The sequence below is a fragment of the Erigeron canadensis genome, chromosome 6 (assembly GCF_010389155.1).
Source record: "Erigeron canadensis isolate Cc75 chromosome 6, C_canadensis_v1, whole genome shotgun sequence".
In the NCBI taxonomy this organism is placed as follows: Eukaryota; Viridiplantae; Streptophyta; class Magnoliopsida; order Asterales; family Asteraceae; genus Erigeron; species Erigeron canadensis.
The window spans coordinates 33,220,096-33,245,784 of NC_057766.1; the positions used below are offsets into that span (position 1 = coordinate 33,220,096).

General features: G+C 33.9%; 4 protein-coding genes across 6 annotated transcripts; 2 read left to right on the forward strand and 2 right to left on the reverse strand.

Moving 5' to 3' along the window:
• The first annotated feature begins 907 nt into the window (after positions 1 to 907).
• Positions 908 to 4,482, forward strand: LOC122605944. Its single transcript, XM_043778912.1, has 4 exons — positions 908 to 992; positions 1,129 to 1,305; positions 2,094 to 3,524; positions 4,175 to 4,482. The coding sequence occupies exons 1-4, from the start codon at positions 960 to 962 to the stop codon at positions 4,205 to 4,207; spliced, it is 1,674 nt and encodes a 557-aa protein (XP_043634847.1). The 5' UTR covers positions 908 to 959; the 3' UTR covers positions 4,208 to 4,482.
• Positions 4,483 to 6,459: 1,977 nt separating this feature from the next.
• LOC122604744 (type IV inositol polyphosphate 5-phosphatase 7-like) lies at positions 6,460 to 9,132 on the forward strand. Its single transcript, XM_043777614.1, has 8 exons — positions 6,460 to 6,580; positions 6,700 to 6,781; positions 6,855 to 6,965; positions 7,231 to 7,337; positions 7,413 to 7,809; positions 8,246 to 8,509; positions 8,720 to 8,909; positions 9,019 to 9,132. Exons 1-8 carry the CDS (start codon positions 6,460 to 6,462, stop codon positions 9,130 to 9,132), a joined length of 1,386 nt encoding a protein of 461 aa, XP_043633549.1.
• Positions 9,133 to 12,371: 3,239 nt separating this feature from the next.
• Positions 12,372 to 14,431, reverse strand: LOC122605528. Its single transcript, XM_043778486.1, has 5 exons — positions 14,423 to 14,431; positions 13,990 to 14,082; positions 13,493 to 13,531; positions 13,298 to 13,387; positions 12,372 to 12,971 (listed from the first exon to the last, which is right to left on the reverse strand). The coding sequence occupies exons 3-5, from the start codon at positions 13,501 to 13,503 to the stop codon at positions 12,620 to 12,622; spliced, it is 453 nt and encodes a 150-aa protein (XP_043634421.1). The 5' UTR covers positions 13,504 to 13,531; positions 13,990 to 14,082; positions 14,423 to 14,431; the 3' UTR covers positions 12,372 to 12,619.
• A 5,224-nt stretch (positions 14,432 to 19,655) lies between these two features.
• Positions 19,656 to 25,014, reverse strand: LOC122605441. Of its 3 annotated transcripts, none has more exons than XM_043778395.1 (2): positions 24,619 to 25,014; positions 19,656 to 19,883 (listed from the first exon to the last, which is right to left on the reverse strand). In XM_043778395.1, exons 1-2 carry the CDS (start codon positions 24,958 to 24,960, stop codon positions 19,872 to 19,874), a joined length of 354 nt encoding a protein of 117 aa, XP_043634330.1. In that variant the 5' UTR covers positions 24,961 to 25,014; the 3' UTR covers positions 19,656 to 19,871. The 3 variants fall into 3 exon arrangements, 2 of the variants coding, with proteins under 2 accessions (XP_043634330.1, XP_043634329.1); XR_006324606.1 differs by lacking the exon at positions 19,656 to 19,883 and adding an exon at positions 22,552 to 24,361; XM_043778394.1 differs by lacking the exon at positions 19,656 to 19,883 and adding an exon at positions 22,552 to 23,567.
• Positions 25,015 to 25,689: the final 675 nt, after the last annotated feature.

Consider the following 25,689-nt stretch of genomic DNA (forward strand, 5'->3'; position numbering starts at 1 on the left):
TATTGATAAGCTATACCTAATGAAAATACATCTAATCCTCAATTAATTAATATAATTTTCATCAAGTATTATACAATATAAACAAAAATATTTAAGGTAAAGATTACAAAAAAAATGACTTTTAAAATTTAAAAGTTGACATTTTTAATGGGACAGATGTGTAACTTTTGTTTAAATGTTTATAGTTGACACCAATTCCTTCTGGTATAGGATTCCCTCAACTTCTCATGTTAACTAACTTGTCAAATTGAGAAAATTTTGACCCTTGATTTAAAATCAAAAGTTAAGAATAAAAGATCATATTTAAATCTTAACCTTTGATTTTAACTCAAGGGTCAAGATTGCTCAAATTTAACCACTTAAGTTATTTCCAATTTGAGAGAATCTCCACCCATTCCTTATATCGATTAGGAACATAAACATAACTGAGTAATTTCAACTTACACGATAGCAACAAAAAGTTATGCACATTCTAAACTTTTTCTTAAATATTCTTACTTTAAAAAACAAATTAAAAACCATTAAAACATCTGCTTAATCATTTTCGTTTTCTAGTTTTAGAGCTAATTTACTTATATGATGTAAAACAAACAACAACAATAACATAAATCCGTGCAATTGGTATGGTATAGAGAAGATGGATGTAGGTATTCATATGTTTACTCGATAATAAAAAGATACTTTAAAAAAACTGTACGATTTTGAATTTTGAATTTTTAACATCGATCTATGCCAGTTTGTAATACTATAGGGGGTGTACGTGAACAATCTATGCCGGTTGGTAAAATGTAGTAATAGTATAAGGGGTGTGAATGCAATATTGCAAAGACAGTTGAAAACACAAAACGACAAGTGTTTTCAGTTAAGACGACGACCACATTAGTCTCTCTCCTCACACCCCCAAATTTTTCCCTCCTCCCAAATTTCACTTTCCCCCTCATTTCTCACAAACTTTTCCAATGGAACAACAACAACCCGATGATCAAACCCTAGTAATCATCTCTCTCGATCTACCTCGCATTATTTTACACACACACATGCTTTATAATTTATATACACTTTTGATATCTATATATCCATCTATCTGTTTCTAATTGTTCAATTATTTATTTTTTTTGAATTTTGTAGAAAATGGAAGCGTTGAAAAAGGCTTATGCGGATATGATATTGAATACATCAAAAGAAGCAGCTGCTCGTGTAATGGCGTCGGAACGGAAAGCGCTTCGATTTCAACACGATCTCCGTAACGCTAAAGATGAAGCGCTCCGTATGCTTCTTCGATTTAAACATATGTTAGATCTAAAGGTATTATATATATATATATTTTTATTATATCTATTTCTGTATCGATATATATACTTTAGAATATCACATTTACACGCTTTTGATTCCAATTTTGTTGTTTATTTATAATTATTTTTTTCTGTTTGTTTTTGAATTATTGTTCTTAGATGTAATTTATTAAAAATGCTTGCTTTTTGTATTATATAAGTATGTGACATGTAATACAAGTTAGAAGCTGTCTGTGATTGTATCTGCTTATTTTTTGTTTATTTATTGATGATGTTTGTATCGATCTTTGGCCGGTTAATCTATGAGGTCTAAGTCCACTGTGACTCTTAAGTTAGACTTCGTTTTAATTAGTTTGTCTTTAATCAGAAAAGGCTATCTTAGAGAGAAAAAAAAATCATATAAGAATACTATTGTTTGTTTCGTGATACTGAAAAAATGTTAATTTGTGTGTGGCTTAAAATATCTATTAATATCGCCTACTGATGGTGTTAAGATGCTTTCGTTGAATAGTACTCGATGGACATTTAGCTTAATAGTGTCAAAAGAAAGTTATCAATATTATTCCTCAAGATCGTGTCATTTTATTAGACTCCCCACAAAGTCTCCATTCATCCTCCCCAAGTTTACTGATGCACACTAATTAGTCACTTACTCGCTCGGTATAAGACCATGAAGAATGTTATTTATGATCTATATAACTACATGTTACTCGTACATTATTCTTGTTTCTGCTGCAAAGATGGAAACTTTGAGAGATTGAATAACTGACTGCGAAATTATCTGAATTTTTCATGGTACAGACAAGTGAAACTGAAAAGGCAAACTTGGATCAGCAAAAAAGAATTGAAGAGTTGGATGCGCAACTCAATGAAGCGGAAGGTGTGATTGTTGATCTTAGAGCAGAACTAAGGAGTGCGTATGAAAAATTGGAGGAAATGAAGAACAGACATATGTTACAGTCAAATGGGCCATCTGAAAACGAGGACATGTCTCGGGAAAATGCAACTCATGATAAGAAGTTAGATGCTATTGAAGGATTGGAAGAAATGAAGAACAGCCATATGCTACCATCAAATGGAGCATCTGAAAATGCGCACATGGATCAAGAAAAGACAGCTCATGATAAAAAGCGCGATGTTATCGAGATATTGGAAGAATTGAAGAACAACCATATGCTACAGGCAACTGGACAGTCTGAAAGCAATTGTATTCATCAAGAGAATATACCTCATGCTAAGAAGTTATATATTGCCAAAAGATTGGAAGAATTGAAGAAGAACCATGTGCAACTGTCACATGGACTATCTGAAAATGAACAAACACGTCAGGAAGATATCGCTCTTGATAAGAAGTTAGATGTTAGTGACCAGTTTATATGCTCTTCAGAATATGTGAAGTGCTTCACTCGAGCAAAAGAACCTGCTACATCAGCTCCCAAGTTAGCTTCCATAGTTAATGGAAACAGAGAGCCGGAGTCATATAGAAATGGATGTACTCACAGAATTCGAGCAATTGCTGAGATTACGGATACAAAGAGCATTAATAGACCAGAAGCTGTATCCATTCACAGCAGTGTTGTAAAAGACCAAGCTGTTAAAGTTAAACTACTTCCAAGAAACCGAGTTAGGTATGCAAAGTCGAAGCGCAAACTTTCTCGATTTTGTAATGCCCCTTCCATTAAGTCCATCAAACGAACTGAAAGGTTGAATCTCAAGGAGAACACTCGTGTAGATGAGAAATTGACTGAAACTAATGGACACGGTGCCTGTGGCATCCGTAGAAGCATCAGAAAAAGGAAACTTAGGTGTTGGGATGAAATTTCTTCTTTGTTTAAATCACGCTCTGCTCTATCCCGTTGCAAGAGGTACTCGGGCAGTAATGGGGTGAAATTTGATGAATGTCAATACAGATCAAAATTTACAGACGCTTCTAAAGAAACTAAGTGTGATGAGGACAGTAAGTTAGTAGATGTCTCAGTGGTTGGAGTTGCAAGTTGCAACTCTATGGCTGCTGCAGAAATAGTACTCAAAACAGATTCTGAACAAACTAGAGATACTGATAAAAGCAGGGATCTGAAGTATACGTTCAGCAGGAAGCGCAAAAATGTTTTATCGTGTAAATTGGATAACAGCTCTTCTCCTGAAAAGACCTGTTTGACCGGCGAAAATGAGAAGCTCAATATGATAGATGACTCCATCGACAGTGAAAACTTGGTTGAGGTTGCTTGCCAGGTCAGTTTCTTCTTTCTTAAAATTTTTGCATACCATAATGATAATATTAGTCTTTCCATCTCATATGTTGGGATTTCTTTCCATATCTTTGAGTCATAAGAAAGTTTATACGAATTTTCTATATCTCATTGTAATTGTTAAGAACAACAATTTTTAAGAAGTTTAGGGGGGCCAACTTTTTGACTGTACATTCTAAATTCTTGCTTCATATCAGCAGCATCTTTATTTATCTTAAATCAAAACAGGATGCACAATTTGTTAAATGGCCAAAACAGAACATTTTTTTGTTTGTACAATACTAATCAGAGGTGTGGAGTTTGATGGGTTAGTTGGTAAAGAAAAGGGTTGGGTTTGTCAATTCACAAACGATTACTAGTCCTTTTGGTATATTGCTATATAATTACTTAATATGCTCATGGTAATTACAAAAATTGCATACATCTGATGAAAAGTTAACCTTATAAGTAAAGCAATTCAGGAGGCTAATTCATTCAAATCAGTTTCACCCATTCTATTCATTTTACCCATTTTTTTTTATTATACGCCTGGGTTTGAATAGCTAAAATAAAATATGTTTTAAAGCGACCCAATTGTAGTAAATGGGTCATACTTTCCACCTGTCTAATTTTGTGTATGCGTTGTTTATGCAGTTGATATCCTTGTCTGGGGAGCATAGTTGGTGAAAACATTCAGGGAATCAATGTCATCTCCTAAAACAGTGAGATTTTCTTCATAACCAAACATATGATTTATGGAAGTTCTTGAGGGCTCTTAGTCATATATATTTCAGGTAGCATGAGTTCATGTATGTATTTGCTTGCTGAAAGACTGAAAGTATATATTAAGCTATATAAGTTCAATCATCCATTTATTCTTGTCAATTCATAAGTCAACAGTTACATCAGATTAAGTAAACATTACATTTTTAACATCATCTAATATACGTGATATGGAGGTACACCTTGAGGCCTTTGCTGTCACATCACTTGCACCAGACACTTCTACTGCTAAATTATTTACTTTTCTAATTACATATTCGAACATTGTATATACATAAACTCTCCTTATCCTGTCAGTTATTTCAGATTCATCATTAATATTTTATGCCTAACTGATTTAAATGATGGATACATGTGGGATAGATGACAAGCAAAATACAATTTCTTAAATATGCAGAATTTAATACGAGTAATTCATAGTGTGTGGATTGTGTGCGCTAGAATGGGCAATTTGAACCCATTTACTTATGAATAGGTTGATCTGGTTATGATGTATATCTAATAGATCAAACGCATTAAACAAATTACAAGGCAATGGGTCAAACAGGTTAAAAGTCAACCAAAGTACATTTTTGATACTTACAACCTGCCCTGCCAGCAAATTTATATCAAACCCATTTCTGTTCTATAAATGTGAACAGAACATGTTTGCAGGTCAGCTTCCCGAGACCACCCATTTGACATTTTGACTTATTACCCAACCCGTCAGACCCATCCAATTTGCCAGCAGCCCACCACTGATGTAAGAAATAAGTTCATTATGAACAACTCAGCAGCAGTCTGGTGGAAAGAAACTCTTTTTTCCATCTTTGGGAACCTATGACTCATATGTTCCCCATATTCAGAAATTACCGGCGGTGCCTCATTTCTAAGATTTGGAAATCTATGACTCATCTTTGGACTTTGGTGATGGTTAATTACAAAAATTCATTTTTTACTATTGACAAAACCAATATGAGTTTTGTTTAACATGTTTTCGTACCTTGGATAAAAGTATGACTGTTTACAACTCATCTCACATATACCTTAATACCCTGTTTTTTATGGGATTGGGTACTGTTGCTATAACTTGTTTCCAAAATAGCTCATTCTTAAAATTTAGATTCAAAAGCTAACAAGAATTCAGCTACAGTTTCAATCTTCAAACAAAATTGATAACAATATTTGTAATATTTGCTCAAATACTTTGTGTTGGTACGAAAGAGGTTACAATGAGGAATATCTTATTAGTTCATATAAACAAACGAGAGCAAGTATCCGCGTGTTTCGGCGGTAAAATGATGAGGGTGATAGGTCATAGAGTGTGATAGGTCTATAGGATGTGATATGTCATAGAGTGTCATAGCCAAATTCCTTAGCCGTACAGGTTCCGTTCTCGGATTTAAAAATTCATTAAAAATATATCGAATGACATCTCTAATGAAAGAGCATGAAATTTTAAGAACACTCATATAATTTTTATAATTTATCGATGTATGGTTTTTGAGATAAAAGATTTTGAAAGAATTAGAGGAATAAAATGATTTATGGAGGAGAGGGAAAATTGTATTCATTGATGTACATTGTTGAAATTGAATGTCGAAAAGTTAAAAAGTAGATTTGCTTTATAATATAGTATAGATATAGATATTAATTTTCAAACAGTAAATCATTACTCCAAACAAAACAAGACTCTTTGGCTTTGATATATAGTTATTTTCATAAACGGTTTCTAAATATTTTTATCTTATAAGTTTTAACCGAGTTTATTCAAAAACTTTCAGGCAAATCTTGGTGAAGTCCAAAACATTAGTCTTATAGATAAAATGAAAATATTTATCAACCATACCATACTGTATGTATTAGTTATGATTAATTTAATGAAACCGGATAATTAAACAAGGATGCAACTTTAGTAATCTTTGACCATTATATTATTTGTCACTTGGTATCATCGCTAAAATGCATCTTATGCTGTTGGCTAATTGCCTTGAGATTTTCCCAAGGTGTTCTTATATTCGTCTGTTTTTGTTTGAGTCTCTAGCTTTTTATGCCGGCGTTTGCCACATTATCTCCAACACCATTTCAAAAAATTCTATCAAACCTTTAAATAAGTAGGCTACTCCCATCATACCAATTTACAAACTTATCATTTAATCATCGTTAACATATATTAGATGGATACAATCACCACCAGGCATGGATACTACTACAAACCTCATCTCAAAACGTTCGGTCGTTGGTTTTCTAATAAGCACAAGACCAAATCTCGGTCGTCTCTTTTCAAAGAGCTTGCAGGTTATTATAAACCATGTTACAGATGTTACATGAAGCTAATATTATTATTATTATCTTTTCCTTTTAACATGATTTCTAGAGTTCCTTGGAGTTAAAGTTACCAGAATAGCTTTTTGCAGATGAGTCTGGAGATGAATACGAGGATGATGGCTCGTTCATGTCATCAGAGATGGATCCTTGCATTTCAATCAATGAATTGAGGTAATTAGCCATCATGGTATCCATGTATGAAGTTGATGTTTACAATGTGTTTTAACGTATCTTTGTGTTTTAGGATATTTGTGGCTACTTGGAATGTTGCTGGAAGATCTCCAGGTGGGAGTTTGGTTGTCGATTTGGATGAATGGCTAAATGTTAAAGAGTCTGCCGACATCTATGTTCTTGGGTATGTCTTATGGTAGAAATACAAGGGCAAACTACCAAAAAATGCAATGTACTATTCACATTTTTACTAACATTGAATTGTATTTTTTTTTAATCAGCTAATGCAACATACTTGTCATTTTTTACTTAAGTATGCAAGTTGTCTAGAAGAATGGTAAGTTTGTTGCGTTAAATGGTTAAAAGAATACGTTGCATACATCTGTAAGAAAATGAATTCTATATTACCTTTGCCCATAACATTACTGCTCTTTGACCTTACTAAACAGATTTCAAGAAATCGTACCGCTGAAAGCTAAAAACGTCATTGGAGGAGAAGATTTAACTGCAGCGACGAACTGGAACCTACTTATAGGACAAATACTGAACGATAGATGTGCATGCCGATGGATAACACCAATGCTGGATCCGCTCATAAGTGAGGACTATAACTATTTGGATAATGTGTCAGGTGGAATATCAACAGCAAGCCTAGAAGAAGACGAAGAAGAAGGGCTTAATCACTGTGGAAGGTACACACTAATAGCAAGCAAGAAGATGGTTGGAGTGTTCATAAGTGTATGGATAAACACATCATTGTTCAAGAGGTACAGCATATCAAGTGTAAAAGTGAGTGCTGTAGCTTGTGGGGCTATGGGTTATTTGGGAAACAAAGGTTCGGTGGCTGTTAGCATGTCAATTGAAAGAACTAGCTTTTGTTTTATTGCTGCTCATCTGGCTTCTGGAGAGAAGAAAGGGGATGAAGGGAGGAGAAATCAACAAGTTTCTGAGATTTTCAAGCGAACAACTTTTCCTCGACACTTTCGAGATAAATGCATTCCTCGGCCTCTTACAATTCTAGGACATGAGTAAGTAGTCTGCCTATTTGAATATGTTGACCCGTTAATTTAAGAATCGAATGATTTGGGTCAAGATTATATCTCTTATGAGTCAAATATGTTAAAAATGGTCAAAAATTAGACAAATGAGACACGGGTCAAAATTCGCCCAAAGTGTACTTTTGATGCCTACAACTTCTAAATCATTTTATTCCAGAAAGTTATAGTACTATTGAAATTGTATAGCTTATTTTGTCATATTTGACACCATAAATATAAAACTAAAAGTAAAATGGAAGGAGAGTGTTGCAGGTTAACCCACTTTGCCCAGCCGGTTTAAAAACCCTGCCAAACTTTACCAGTTTTGACCCATTACCCAACCCGACCGTTTTACCACCTCTGTGTGGATGCTTTTCTTTTTGAAATATATGATTATATGACAGCAATTATATTTTTTGTGAAACAGCCAAATATTTTGGTTCGGAGACCTCAATTACAGGTTATACTTGGAGAATGATTTAGCTAGGGAGCTGATAAAGAAGCAAGATTGGACAGCACTTCAAGAGTTTGATCAGTTACGACAAGAGCTGGGAGATGGTGGAGTGTTTCAAGGGTGGAGAGAAGGAAACATAGAATTTGCACCTACTTATAAGTATTCCAAATATAATAGGAATCGGTACTCTGGTACACAACCTAGCAGAGCAGGAGAAAAGCAAAGGACACCAGCATGGTATGCACATCTACTCTATTCTGCATTAATATCTTCCTATTAGAAGTGGAAATTTTGATTCAATTACATTTGAATGTTCCGATTTGGCTATGTTGTTTCTTTAGCCATTCAGATTTGTCAATTAGATCAAGAGCAAACATTGAACAAGTGCAGTTTTGTCAAACTGATTTTACAAAGACAACTTTTTGGATTGTGTTTTGCATACAACAGGTGTGACAGGATCTTATGGTATGGAAAAGGAGTAAAGCAACATTCTTATTTCCGTAGTGAGAGCAAGTTCTCAGATCACAGGCCAGTATCTGCTCTTTTCTCCACACAGATTGAAGTCATCAAGTCAGGTGAAGCAACAGTGGTTTCGCTCCAACCTGATGTACCCACTACGGTTTCCTCTAAACATACTGTAAGTGCTCTATCTGGCTCCTGTTATAACTTTTCTTTATCTGTGAAAACCTAAATAAATGATTACTTATTTACTTGATGATTTTGAAAAATGATGTTCCATGGAGCAGGAACAAGAGATATGTAACATAGAGGCTTCACCAACATTGATTTCGCTAAATACCAAAGAGTTAGACGCGTCACCATTAGACAAAAAAGGTTGCAGAAGAAGCAAAAGGTTGTGATACAAAGTTCACGAATTAGATATAGTGTCATGATCAAACATTATTTGGCTCAATCTTTTATTCTTTCACCATACTGTGTCTACAACTCGTATTCTCTAACTTTTTACTCCTTTCAAGTTTCAATATATACTAGATGTATAGTATGAACAGCTTTTGAATGTGCCACATGTCTGAAGATGACTACATTCTCAAAACTTAAGTGAGATATGAAATTCGTATACTCGAAAATGTATTGTTTAACGCACAAAAAACATAGTTTATATCCACTTTTGCACAGAAAACACATTAAAGACTTGTAAAGTAGGATATACAATGAGTTCAAGTTACTGAACCATTACCATTCACTTCAGGAAAATAATTTCGGCTGTATTAGCTCAGCATTGTTTTACATACATTGTTTTACATATTTAGCGCTTCTGATTAATAAATATGTCTCTTTAGCGCCTCTAAGTTGCATATTTACATATACTTATACAAAAACGATTCATTAATTCAAGTATTCAATTTATATTTAGTACTTTTGATGCTCATATCATAACCACATCATTATAATCATTCAAATTGACACAAGTATTATCTAATTAACTCTATTTGACGCATCATATGTAAAAGTATCATCTAATTAACTCTATTTGATACATCATATGTAAAACTCATTATCTAATTTTAACGTCATATGATTTAATTCAATTATCAAAATACCTAAGGCCTGGTTTCGATCATTTACCTATTGAGCGTGTAGGTATACGTGTTATCACTCATGTACTGCAGGGGTGTGCGGGGTCTAATTTCCAGCATACTGAATCATTAACTTTTAATACTTATGTTCTTACAGAAAAATAAATAAAGAGAAAATGTCACAACTGGTCCTTATGGTTTGTTATATTCGCATTTTGCCCCTTTGCGTTTTTCTTCCGTTGCAAACGGTCCCTGAATTTTTCATTTTCATTGACAATAATCCTTGACACTAACTTCTGTTAGTTTTGTCTGTTTAAAACTTTCACATGCGAACCACGTGAGGGTATAATCGTCTTTTTTTTAAACATAAGGACTATATGTGATAAAAAAAAAAGCCTATTTTAATTAATAGTCATTATTTCTTTCAAAAAAGTATATATACAATCTAAATAGTTTGTACAGGAGGATCCGCCCGTCTTCTTTGCAAATGACAATTTGTTTCTTTCCTTTCCTTAACATATCCCATATCCCATGTCATCTAGTTTCTCCGTTCATCAATCCGTTCTCTATATATATTCATTTAAATGATATCCCATGTCATCTAGTTTCTCCGTTCATCAATCCGTTCTCTATATATATTCATTTAAATGATATCCCATGTCATCTAGTTTCTCCGTTCATCAATCCGTTCTCTATATATATTCATTTAAATGATATCCCATGTCATCTAGTTTCTCCGTTCATCAATCCGTTCTCTATATATATTCATTTAAATGATATCCCATGTCATCTAGTTTCTCCGTTCATCAATCCGTTCTCTATATATATTCATTTATATTTAGACATATATTTGCAGGGGTTAAGCGGTTAACTAGTATGCTTATAGCATCATGTTTCCACCATGATTTTTAGGGGGTAGATTTTATATTCAAACATGTGATTTTCAGGGGGGGGGGGAGTTTGTGAGGGGGAAACATGTTTCTTTCATGCTTCTAGCAGCATATAGTTTTTTTTCCATATTTGTATATTAGTGTATAGAGGTGAGTTATTTTGAAAACTCATAAAAAAAAAAAACAAAAACTCAATAATCATTCTAGACCACACATTCGTTCTCTCTTTCTCTCTTTTCAATTAAATAATAAAATTCACTCAAATCATTCAAAATGCTTTATCTCACAAACCGTAAATCTTTAGACGAAACAAAAAGCATGGGTAGTCTTAAAATTTCGTCTTCTTTCATTAGAAATTTAATTTGATATACTTTTGACGACTTTTTAATTTCCTTTTTTTTGGTATACACATAACTTACACATGTATAGGTTGAACAAAAATTATGATTCGAAGCGGTGCAGAAGTTACTACCTATTATTTGGAAGTCGGAACTGCATATGAGATGAGGTTACATCGGAACTGCATATGAGATGATTTTAACAAATTTTCCCCTTTTAGTGGCTTGAAATTACTACCTATTATTTGGAAGTCGGTGCAGAAGTTTTATAATCAATCCACCTCAATTTATTTAAATGTTTATGTTACTCATAAATATACCAGATGATCGCATAGGTCGTCTATGATGTATGTTCCAGTTTTCTATTTGAACAAACCATGAAATGTACGCATATGCATATTACTCAAATAAAGAAAACGGTCTTGAATAGTCCCGGTGGCATGGCACAATCTCATTCCGTCACATCACATCCCCCTCCACCGTCCAGATCTTGCCATCTCGCAATTCGTTCGGGTATTTTCATTCAGGCTTTTCCTTGATTTCTTGCATAAGAAAACAGTATGGATAGTAATCACGGCGTGGCACAATCTCATCCCGACACATCGTATCCCCTTCTACTACCCGGATTTTGCCAACTCGCAACTCGTTCAGGTTTTTTCATTCAGGCTTTTTCTTGGTTTCTGGCATATCTTTTTTCCTTTTAGGTTTCAAGACCTCATTTCACTGTCGAAGAAGAAGAAAGTACAAGGACGATGTTCCAACATTATATTCGATAAGAAACAAAATGGGACCACCAATTCAATGTCACATTTTAAGACAGGAACTACTTATGCAATGCACATCCATATGCAGCCTATTGACAGAAACACGAAACAGAAGCAGCAGTAGCATTCATACAATCAAGCAGAAATAGTTAGGCCCTTACAACTAGAAACACGAAGTGGCAAAGGACACATGAGTTGCAACCGTACCAATACAAACGGATTAGCAGAAGAACAGATTATAATAATAACTTTTCTGCAACTAATCTCATTCTGAACTGTATTCACATACATTGACCAACTCACTATGTATTTGCAACGCTCCAGACTCCTGGGCTAGTCATACAACAAAAGCTTCTTTGGCCACCAATTGGGGCAATGGCAGTCACGCTATCTAAAAATATGCTAAATAAGAACGAGCAACAAATAAAGACAACCAATTGATGCCTACCAAGTTTATAATACACGAAAAAATTGCGGTTAAAAACATTACTAGAACTCTAGCCTCTAGAACAAACTATGGCGTGTTAAAAATTTAACAAAGAATCATGACAATAAGTGCCCCCAAGATATAAATTAAAAATCTTAACACATAAAAGCATACGACTATAATTGTCTCCAAATATATTAAAATAAAAATGTCAATTTAACATACACAAAAGCATATTAATACAAATACCCCGCAACCAAAATATCGATGGAAAAGGGAATGATAAAAAGCAACAAGATTGATATACTAATATATATTGGAGTTGTTAACTTTCCTCTTCTTCAGATTGAAACAAATAAATAGACTCTTCAACCAGATCGGCATCAATCATCATTCTTCTGTCTTTATTTTCTCAAACATCTGCTTCCTCTTCTCATTCTTCTTCCGATATTGTTTAACCAAATCCAGTATTTGTTTTCTTTCTTTGTCAACATCAATATTAAATTTTGCTCCCGTCCAAACTCCTTCATCAGATTGATTGACTTTTACTTCTGAATTAACTTCGACATTATTAGTTTTACTATACCTTGTTTTATCAAACATCATTTCCTCTGGATCGATATACCTTTCCTCATATATTAATTTTCCTAAGCGATTATCAAGTGATCGATTGAAGTCCTCATCCTGGAATGGATTGTATAAATTTTCTGCATCATCTTCATCGAAATCCCACACCCTCATTCTTCAACAACAATCAATTCGTTATAAATAAATAATAATAAAGTATATAAACCAGGCTCCCTCAACTGCTACATAAACAATCAATATACTACAACTAGTAGACTACTACTACTATTGATAGAAGGGTTTTGCTAAACGCAGCCTTAAGGGCTTTCGTTAAGGTGCATTAAATAGTTGTACACTTATCATAAAATTCAAGGGTGGACTTTAGATATAGAAAGGTACAATTTTTATGCACGTTAAGTGCAACCCTATAGGCTCCATTTAGCATTTTCCTTGATAAAAATTAGAATAATAAATTCAAGATACTCCAAATATACTACTCACAATTCTTCTTTAGTTGGATATGAAGACCACTCAATGTCTGCTACTAATTCGTTTCTTACATATCTTTCATATCTTTTATAATTCCGAAACCTACAATGAATTCATTAAAAGATAAAAAGTTTTAAAACATTAATTACAATTGTAGAGGATCAGAAAACATATATGAACTGTAAGAATGAACGAATGGAGACTCACCATTGACTCATCAGAATCACTGATAGTACCCATTTACATCTACAATCAATCCGTAAAAACAAAAATAAGCATATATGGGGATATATATATATACATATGAATGAATATATGGGTGCTAGATACCTAAGAGTAGGTATAGAACCACTCACATATCAATTTTTAGATATTAATTGTATAATGAAATATATGATTAGGCCCCGTAATTATTATGGATTAAAATATCAAGATGTGAGAGGTCCTGTACCCAAACTTATATATATACGGGAAATGATAACCTTCTAACTAATTATCTTAAAAATCCTCCTACCTACAAGATAATGACATGTGCCAAGATCAAGAGATGCGAATAGGTAAAAGAATTAGTGGACTATACAATGTCAAGTTTTGAAAGTTTTAAGAGGATTTTTAAGAGAACTTTAGGAGGGTTAATCATTTTTCTATATATAATATATATACACCAAAGATAATAATATACGAGAAGTAAGTAGTAGTATCACCTTTCGTCATCAGATAGAGATGAATACTGAGCGGCCACTTCTATTGGTTTACACAAATCCTTGGAGATCAAATTTGTTGTTATTATTATTATTCTGCAATAAATAAATATTTTTTGTTAATTATACAAAGAGAAAAATTAAATAATTATACCTCTAACAACAACAATTGGGCCAATTTAATTGAAATTGAAGTACAAAAACAAAAACAAACAAAAAAAGGAAGAGAAAAAATTATTACTGTAACTTATGCAATTGCAATTCAATTCATAGAAAAAAAGAAGAAAAAATGAAAAGAAAGAAAGAAAGGACCTGGCTGTCTGACGGATTCGGTGTAGGAGGCATAATGTAAAGATTATGCGGGCGGCTTTCGTAAAGTTAGGGTTAGGTTTGAGTATCCCCCTCCCCAACAATGCATAAATGAATAAGAGATTACCTGGCTGTCTGACGGACTCGGTGTATATCTAGAACTTTTCCGGGGTGTAAATTTTTTCTCTTTTTAAGACCATTATTTTTTTTTCCAAACGCAACCATCATCCATTTTAACCAGAGTTATAAAACTCGGTGGATTCGGACGAAAACTCGAAGAAAATGGGAGTTAAATGGGTCGAGTCGACCAGATTCGGATGAGACCCGGTCAACTACTTGGTTACGTGTAAACTCGGTCAAACTCGCCCGAGCCGGTCAAGAATCAGCCAGATCGGGTGAAAATTTGGGTCAACTTTGGTAAAAAAAAATAATTGCTTCTTTTTTATATATATATAAATTGGTTTAAGTTTATGTTCTAATGAATGGAGTTTGAACTTTCAAGTATTATGTTAAAGTTTATAAACCATTACGTTTTAAGTTTGAAGTTTATTACATATAAATTTAAAAGTTATAAAATTTCTATATAAAAACCCGATCTGGATTCTCCCTGATTCCGATTCGAGGATTTAAAAACTCTTGACTCCCGCACTCGTCGATCCAATCCCGGGTCGCGAGTTCTTCAACCTTGATTTTAAGTACACTTTTGTTTTTCACAATCTCGCCTCATTCACATTCTTTCTCCTTTAGACATTTACCTTCAAATTTAATACCCACTGTACCCTACAATATCCACAAAATATTAATCAAAACACAACATATAAGATAAAACTGAAAGGACCCGACTCGATAAACCGAAAATACAAGAATTTTTTTTTTACCCCCACTGCGACTCAGTGGGGTTAGGACACCTCCCACTGCGACTCAGTGGAAAATCTCTGATCTGCGAGCAAAAAACCTCCCACTGCGCCGCAGTGGGGTTGGACACCTCCCACTGCGACTCAGTGGGAAACTTCTGACCTGCGAGGTGAAAAACCTCCCACTGCGCCGCAGTGGGGTTGGACACCTCCCACTGCGACTCAGTGGGAAACTTCTGACCTGCGAGGTGAAAAACCCCCACTGCGCCGCAGTGGGTCTAGACCACTCCCACTGTGCCGTAGTGGGCACTTTCTGACCTGCACCTGATGCAAAAACCAGCCATTTGACACACCAAACAACTCCAAACTATAATATTCATTTGCCCAACTTCCACAAACTAAATTTCAAATATTCTAACAACTATAAAGACACATTTCAAACACATTTACAACATCAACGAGTACGCAAAATCAAGATTTCCATCAAACGGGTCATTTACCCACTTTGACACCTTTTTGACCAAAATTATGAATTCACAACTATCCAAAAACTTTACAACTGGAACATTTACAGAAATTTACCCAAAAGCATGACCCCAAACTAAAATGTACCAAGAGCCAAGAAATGAGGGACAACTAAGCTTCTATACCAAAAGATCGTCATTCGCCTGGGAATGACCTAATTACTTTCAAGACGTCCAAAAATTGCTTCAAACTCTAAATCAACTATCTTCAATCAACAATCACTAGTTCCTTCCTCCGGAACTACCTATATAAGAGGGTAAACATCTAAAATATAAGCAAAGGCTTAGTGAATATACTTGCATACATTTACGAATACGAAGGAGGGCATAGTACAAGGACTTTCACATGTAGCCTATGGCATCGTCATGTCACATTTACATATTCACCTTGCACACAAACAATACATATATGGATCCATATAAGCTAAACAATCATAACAAATCATATCTATCGGGATTCTTAGGCCCCGGAGGTTCTTAGGCCTCATATCACATCAACTATCGGGATTCTTAGGCCCCCGAGGTTCTTAGGCCTCATAAACAATGCCCCACATGGGCTTAACGCCGAACCAATTACCATGCTTGGAACATTCACATCTCATGGTAATTGGCCCAACGTATACATAAAGGTATGCAAGAATACTCACCTCTTCCGCAACAAAGGTAATAACGCTAAATGAACAAGCACAAGCAATCTTCAACCTATGATCATATCGTAAAAATGCATAAGCTTACATTCACAACTATGACTAGCTTAACCTAGTCATACTCAATCACTAGCCTTCCTAGACCCAAAACTCAACCCATTTGTCATTGAGTTTCATTTTCTTTAACAACCACACTAGGTAGCTCAATCTACCATTTTCATCAACAATTCCATAACTACTCAAAACTCATCTTTTCTCAAGAACTAAAATTTATCACATGCACTCATTATTTTCATAATCAAACATATCATATAACTCAATGACAACTAGGTTAACTAAGGAATTGGGGAAAAATTAACCATAAATCATTTTTTCTAGTAAAACCCCCAAATTGGTTCACTCATGAACCCTAATTTTCAAAAGATTGACAAAGCTAGATTGGGGAAATTCATTACCTCACAATGGAAGACAATTACTTGAGATTTTAAATTCACGAATCCTTCCTTTTCTTTCTTCTCAATTTTCGGCCACCCCCACCAAAATCACCAAACCCTAGCTTTTAAATTCTTGAATGAAGACTAAAGTTGGTGATGATTGTTATTGTGATTTCTATTCTTGAATTAAAGAGGATTACTTTGATTTTTGAAGAAACAAGATTAGTCTTGCATGAAGAAAATAGAAGAGAATGGAGAAGAGTGGGTGGAAGGAGGTTTCTAACAACAAAAGGGATGTCTGGCACATCCAGAAGGTGCCACGACCCATTCCAAATTTTGAGGGTATTTTCCCCGCTATCCGCTAAAGTTCCAACTAAATTAACCCCATATTCAAAAATAAAATACTAGGAAATTACTTTAATGTCAAATCTATAAAAAGAGGTTAATTTCTTTTACCTTTAAAATCTTTGGGGTGTTACAAAAACAAACAAAATTAGACTCGCACTTACCATGTGGTGAATGGTTTCACTTTCTTTTCACTTGCCTTTAATCCAATTATTATTTCATCACCTCTCTTTACCAACCTATCTCACCATCCTTTTTAACAATTGTCTAAAGGTAAAGGGCAAAGCTTTTCTAACGTTTAAGTTTTATTTTTCAGTCTCCTAAAGTCATTTGTTATAACTTATAAGTAATCTATTTTTTTTTTCCAAGCCACAATTCAACTAACATTTCCAGGAACAACTTTAGTTATAGAGCTCTGGTCTTCCCTTATTCTTCAAATATTTATCAGTACAAATGCTCTTCTTGATTTTCAAGATAACCTCATCCAAACATGATGCAGTTAACTGCATCCAAACTAAGCCCTTTATTTATATATAAGAGATTCACATAATGAGTAGATAATTTAAAATGTCTGTTATAACAAAATGGTTTAAGTAACAGAATTTAAAACACTATGTATGAATTAATAGAGTTTTGAAAAAAGAATAAAAAAATTTCTTAAAAAAATATTACCCCATTAATAAATAACAAAAACAAAAATAAAATAATTTATTTAAAAAAAAAAGGAAATGCTTATGACATCAATATTAAATCAATGGAAGAAAAAACTAATTTTGGGGAAAAAAAAATGAAGACATCAAATAAGCTATTTTCAACAAATTAAATTATTATTGATGGATTCTATCATGGTGCCCGCGCACAAAGTTAAATAGTCTGACCTAAAGTATTTCGGTATCTAATCAACTCATCCTGTTACCAAAAACTATCGTTTTGATTTGTGACTCGGAGTATCAGGACGGAGGAGGAGAGAATTTGACCCGTTTGCTTTATGATAGGTCATCATGGGTTATAATAAATGCAAAACGGATCATATAAAAATATCTTGCATTCTGACAGCAGTCTGTTATCCATATACAGCCACTTCAATTATAGGTTTAGATTATCTTTCAAATTTTTGTGTGTGAAGAAATAGATCAGTATTTTAAGAATGTTCTTATAAAGTTGTAATCATAATTGACCCGTTAACTATTTCTAAAAATATCGAAAAGTGTTTGCAAGTCGACCCTCATTTCAGATGTTCTGACAGAGGTAACTATGAACTGGCAAGATATTGCAATTATCACTGGATATTTAAATCAGTAAATCTTAATGTTCTTATAAAGTTGTAATCATAATTGACCCGTTAACTATTTCTAAAAATATCAAAAACTGTTTGCAAGTCGACCCTCATTTCAGATGTTCTGACAGAGGGAACTATGAACTGGCAAGATATTGCAATTACCACTAGATATTTAAATCAGTAAATCCAAGCAACTTCCATGAGATGGATGAACAAGTATGTTGATGCCAACTTTTATTTTTCACTTTGCTGAACCTATGATATGCTAAAGCACTAAAAAGTAAAAACAAGAAAGACTTAGGGCGTGTTTGGTTGTTGAAAATGTTTTCTAATTTTCATTTCTAATTTTTTAGAAAATTAAAGGAGTTTTTATTTTCTAGAAAACAAATTTTTTTTTTGAAAACGCGTTCTAATTAAAACTAGAAAACATGTTAAAGATGTGAGGGGAAGGGGGGGGGGGTTGGAATGAAATGCAAAATGAAAATGGAAAACAAGAAAATGATGTTTTCAAGTTATCTATGGAAAAATAAAAAACATTGTTTTTGTTTTCTTGGAAAATATTTTTGAAAAACTATGATTAGAACGTGTTTTTTCTGTTTTTCATGTTTTTATTGGAAAACAGAGTTGAAAAACAAGAGGGTATTTTCTGCAACCAAACGCCCCCTGGCAACGAATATGCACCATCTACTTTAAGGCATAAAGTTTATTTACACATATATTGAATCTATTTATTATTGCTAAACATGGATAAGCGACCCATTTCTTCTAAGTTTTCAATCGGTAGAAGAGTTGGCAATTTTGAAGAATTAACTTATGAATGGATCGGTTTGGGCTTTGTGTTAATCTTAATGGGTCAAAAGAGTAAAATGGAAACAATTACCTTAAAGTAAAAATCATTTATTCAAAATTAGAGTGTTATTTAAGTAGAATAACTATTGCAGTAGTATTTTGACATGCTAATTATAATTTAACAACAAAAAAAAAAACTGGACAGTAAGCCAACCAAAACCTGTTTTTACATGTACCAAAAAATTACCCATTGTGACTATCCGGTCCATCCCCAAAACTGCATACGACCTTGAATCAACAATTATAACATACCCATAACTGTTGGAAACATTATGAATCAAGTCACTTCTGTAACACCCTGCTTTATAAAAATATGGATTTCAAAAAATTTTCAACTTTAAATATAACACCGTTTATAAAATGCGGAAGTGACTTTTAAAAATCCCAATTAAAAGTCACAATTGATTCCTAACGGAACCAATAAAACATAATAAATGTCTTAAAAAGGGTGTTACCAACCAGTATAATCACAATAATGTAAATGAAATCCACAATCAACCTCAACAAAGACAGTCAACGTAATAAAAGCAAAAAGGGCTAAATAAATAAGTCTACTTAAATAGTGCAACTATGAGTACCTAAAGCCAACGTCCAAAAGCTCCAATAATAGCTACCCATTTCACAAGCAAGCTACCAGCCACTGATCAATGCCTAACCTGAGGACACAACACATTTTCACAAAACAAGTGTCAGCTATTAAAGTTGAGTAAGATAACAGGTTAGTATAAATAAAAGGATTGCCAATTAAAACACTTTAATAAATCAACTCATGCATATATAAAGGCACAAATAACAAAACAACATAAACTGCATAATAAGGATTATCAAATCCTATAATGTGCCTAACAATCCTCCATAATCACCAATATCCACATTATTGCTTAAGCTACATAAATCACCAAAAGGTTATGCCATAATAAACTACATAGAAAGGTTGTGTGAGGCGGCTAAATAACCAAATATGGATCCCCACACCCGACTTGATGGGTAGACCTTACGGTGGTCCATCTATGTCATAATGGATAGGCATAACCAAATCCATGAGTATTCCGTTAACACCAGGTGGTCAACCACGACACCCGAAATACTCTAAACACCAGGTTGTATTCACAAGAGAACCTGATCGGGGTTCCAAGTGACGCCATAGCACACTCCGCCTAAATAGACGTCATGTGGGTTAAGCTTAACTCTTACACCAATGCTCGAGACTTTCACCAAAAGATATATTAAAGTATATCACACCAAAATCTACAAATAATTTTAGGGCCCTTAAACGTGCACGTGCCATGGCAACCTAAATCATGTCTAGTGTACTATGTGTACAAGTTCACATATATCATATACCACACAATCAACAAGCTACATAAATCAACAATGCAACACTAAACTTAATTCTACCCAAGCATGCTTTAACAACACCCAATAAACCTCTCATATCCCACACCCAACATATGCATGAGATAGTTGAACAACATAAAAGGGGAGTTTAAATATCAAAACTAAGTTTTGTTGTGTCCCCAGGTGTCAAAAGTAAGTTATCTTACCTCGTCAGCTTCACAACAACCACAATACGTTTATCAAGTTTGTTATGCATTCCCAATAACCTATAATGACCAATTATTAAAATAACTAACCAAGATAGACGATGATATCCTGCTAAAAAAAAAGTCAATAAAACCTCAAAACCACTAGTCACCATGCCATCATTTCCAACAAGTACAAAAATGACTATTTCATTTTTACATACATATATTCAGTACATGCTGACTGGAAGGTCAGCCACTTTTTTTTTTAATCAACAATAACAATATAAAATTATGTACTCTTTACTTTTGACCTACTAACAACAACTATAAGCACAAAAATACCTTTTTATAAATATATGTGTACTTTGGATATTGAACAATGTAAAAATAAAACCATTTGACTTTCTCATATTTCTTTCATTCTGCACATGCACTCTTAAAACAACAAAAACCATACTCTTAATTACTAGTACTATTATACCTTATACATTAGAAAAAACAGTACACTCTTCCAATAAAACAACACAAAACCATTCTTTTTTTTTCCTTTATATTTTGCCTTCACGTGATGGCATATACAACCACAAGGACAATAGTATTTTATATATATACATATATATATATATATACAAAATCGGCTTAACATAAAATAAACATGACAACAAATTAACTTTGCTTGAAACTTTACTGCTATAGTACAACTTCATATCACACAGGACAATTTTCCCTTTTAAAATAACATCACAATACTAACTTTAACCCAAAACAATATAATAATGTTATATATTTTTTTAGAGTTTGTGACTTTTATAGAACAAGACAAAAGCAAATACTTGTATTGAAAACAATCCTTATCATATCAGATTTATGGCTAGCATAGGTGACTACCAATCCCCACGATTAAATACTATGGATAAATACAACTACTTAATGTTTATAATATACTTCAGTTTTATGAAAATCAAGAAAACACAAACGACAAATAGATTAACAATTCTTACTATGTGAGTGGCTAGGATTGCAAGAGACTAGAAAGTATTTGCAAACACTCCTTCCTTTCTTTGCTTTTTCTAAGTGCACCAAAACCCAAGAGTATAATGACTTTTAGTTTTCTTTTTTTTTTCTTTCGACGGCAACTAGGGAAACTAAATTCTATATATTTTAGAATAGGGTTAATGATATATGGATCATGGTTTGGCTAGCTCCAAGCCTCCAATCACGGTAAAAATGAGTTTTATTACACTTAATAACCCTCTAAATTTATGAACCAAGAAAAATCACCCCTGAGTAATATGATTTAAGACATTTAGCATTAATCGACACTTAAGGGAATACATACACCTTGACAAGCATTGGTAACAATTTATCGACACTTTAGTCACACTAAATGGGAAGACAAACCCGAACTTATCCACATAATTAACACACATTTTAAACTACTTTATTGACCACATATAACTCACATAAAGCCCATAACTATTATTATGATAGTTAGCCACAAAAGGTATAACGCCCCTTAACGACTGGTCAACATCGACTAACGGTCAAAGTTAAATAAAAATAGGATAAAAGAGTTCGGGATGTTACAACTTCTCCCGTCACCAAGACAAAACTAGTTGTCTATGACAAAGCAACAGGTAGCCTAAAATTGCATTTCACCCTCTAAGATAGTTCTATTTATAGCAGTATAGGAGGCAATTTCACCCCATTACTCATTGTGTCAATCCAAATTAAGCGGCATCTCTAACTGGTCAATTGGGAACAATAAAAATGTAGCAAACGGGAAACAAGTTGAAAGTCACCCAAAGCGTAAGTTTGACACATAACTCCTGTTGTATGATATAAGTTCTGTAGTCATATTAAACACATCAAAATTTAGACAGTCAAACCTAAAGCATTTCGGTATCTAATCAACTCACGCCGATACCAGAACCTACCACCTTGATCCGTGACCATTTGATCCACCACACATGTAAGTCTGCACATTAAATACAGTAAACATAGGGAAAGCAGTTGGTACCACTAAAGCAGGGTTCGTTTCCCTGGACCAGTAACAAACCCATCGTTTTAAAAAAATTTCCATTCCTGCGAATTAACAAAGCACCTCTCCCAAGCTTATTGGATTTTTGTGCATGTATAGCATATTAACATGAGAACCATCCCCAAGATTTTTCAAATTGGCCTTTTTCTTGTATGAATCATCATCAGTATCGTGACTTGCTTCCTTTTCATTTCTCGAACAGTTTTCTTGCTGGTTTGTCAATAATGTAAACCGGTAAGGGTAAAGTCCGCAGCTCCTTGTGAATGATCTTTTTCTTCCTTCTGAAGTGCCTCATAAGCTTTAATAATGGACCAACTGGCAGCTCCAGATGATTTATATAAAGGATGGTTATTGAATCTTGGATACAAATGTCATATTAGAAAGAAAAAAAAAAAAAAACAGACAACACACGAATATTGTACCAGTTTCAAACTTAAAATAAAAAAAACTAGTCATACTTAATAATAACACCACATTATCCAAAATGAAAAAAACTTAAAAATAACACAATTAGTCAAACACCCATTTGTTCTATTTTAGATTAATAAGTCATATGAAAGCAGGAGACATCCACAATGTACACTACCACACTTATTAGGTCATTAACTGTAAGCCCAAGTATGAAGAGCGTGCCACCGTTGAAAATCTTTATGACAAAAACCAGGAACGTTGCAGATCTTGAGAATCTTATCAGCAGACATCCCCTCAATCTTTTTAAAAATTACCTTAAGTGTGGCGTCCAAGAGGGTTTTGATCCTCAGATCAATAGCAGCCAGAAATGAAAATAGGAAAAAGCAATTATGAAGCAATGAGTTAAAGAGATAAAGTTGGGCCTCATATAAGACATCCAGTAGGAAATGGGATTAGTACATCAATTTGGTATGACTGGTGGCATCGTAGCGGGCCTTTATACAAATTTTTTAGTGATTGTCAAAGGGTGATGGAAAATTGACCATCAGAATATCAGATTGTATAGCTCAATATCCATATTGGTGAAATTCCTATTGCTGCAAACTTGGACAGAAGTGATAGAGTAATCTGGAAACGAAATAATGGTAATGAAGGTGAGTGTGCTGTCAAGAGAGTTTGGGATGACTTCAAAGATGGTAATTCTGAAGTTCAGTGGAGCAAAATTGTATGGTTTTCCGGAGGAATACCAAGTCATATGTTTATCTTATGGATGGCTGTGCAAGAAAAACTACAGACACAAGCTTGGTTTTAAAAAGCATGCCTCAGGCGCGCTAGGAACCCTTGGAGCTTTTTGGTATCCAAGTGAACTTTTTGTACACAACAACATTTTTTTTCCCAGGTTGTGATGATGTCTCCGCATTCAAGACCTTCATGTAATTGTTGTTTAATTTGCTCTTCCCCATCCAATTATTATTATAATCAAAATCGATCTCCCAAAAGTTTCTTCCTCTCTACTTAACAATGTTTACCCACTCAACCCATAACGTTTCCTTTCTGTTTGCAATATTCCAAATATGCTTTGTTAATAAAGCCTCATTACAAACTTTTCAATCCCAATCCTCCTTGACTTTTGGTCCTAGAAACATTTTTTTGCTACCTACAAACAATGATGAATAGATGTATAGATATACATATAATTGGGCACTAATATCCTAGTATTGTATCTATACATAGCACATACATATATATGTTAAATCTTGGAGTGAGTACTAGTCAGTAGTCATCCGAGAATTTCCATGTCTATTATATATATGATGTTGGAAAAGTTTGACATACTAAACTTTTAATGATTTTTTATGTATTATTCCTCCTGAATATATATAAATAAGGGAAAAATTAGGATGTCATACGTACACGCATAAGCTGAGCAAGGTGGTAGGGAGACTGATTTGATGCAAACTGGCGATCGAAATCATGCAACGTTTTTGCGACGAGTATAGGATCATCATCATCAAAATTGTTGATGGTCTTCCGACGTGAAACACAGAAAGTATTAACCTTCTCCAAGATTACACTTGGTATCTCGGTATATACCTCGCCTGTAAATCCATCTGATAGATAATCAAGGATAACATCAGATTCAAAGCAACATATGAAATCCATTTTTACAAGCTTATCGTCCACACAACGATATACAAACTGCACTTCTTCATCTTTTGCGTTCACGAATTTTATCGATTTCAGCTTTTCTGACATGATGCTCCAAGAAACTGATCGATTTATAACTGGAAGAAAATAAACAACACTAACCCTAATTAATTAATTTTGGGATCTATTCGATTCAGCTACAACTTATAAAACGAGAGATAGAGTGAGATCGGCATTTTTTAAACTAGTCCTTACTAAATACTCTAATTAACATTTACACTCCCCTCACCAATTCTATTTTTGCTTTTACTCACCATTACACATTTACACCTTTAAATTTAGGGTCCCTATGTTTTTTCAAGTATTATTATGTGGCTGAATAAGTCATTGAATTCATTAAAAAAAAAAGTGCTTGTATGAATTATGTCAAAATCCACTTTATATTAACTTAATAGATTAAGTATTTTTTATTATATCTATTAATTCATAAACAGACAGAAACTTAGATTCTATTATACATATATAGAGCTCTCATAGGCTCGTTTTTGCTTGGACAATGTGTCAACACCGCTAGATGTGCCCCGTGGTGAATTCATGGTCAGTCGATTCATGGTTAGGAAAAAGCCTATTCATCTCAAAGCATAGATGCATAAACTTATGACTTATGCGTAGGAGTGATCAAAACACAAGCTGGTCTCATAAAACCAAAATACGAGCCAAAAAGAACATGAGCGCGATAAATCCTATCAAACTCCGGTCCCGTTCATGGGTCTTGATTTCCTAAAAACCGGTTCTGGAGCCGGGCTTAACCTGCTTGATAACCAAAAACCATAACCT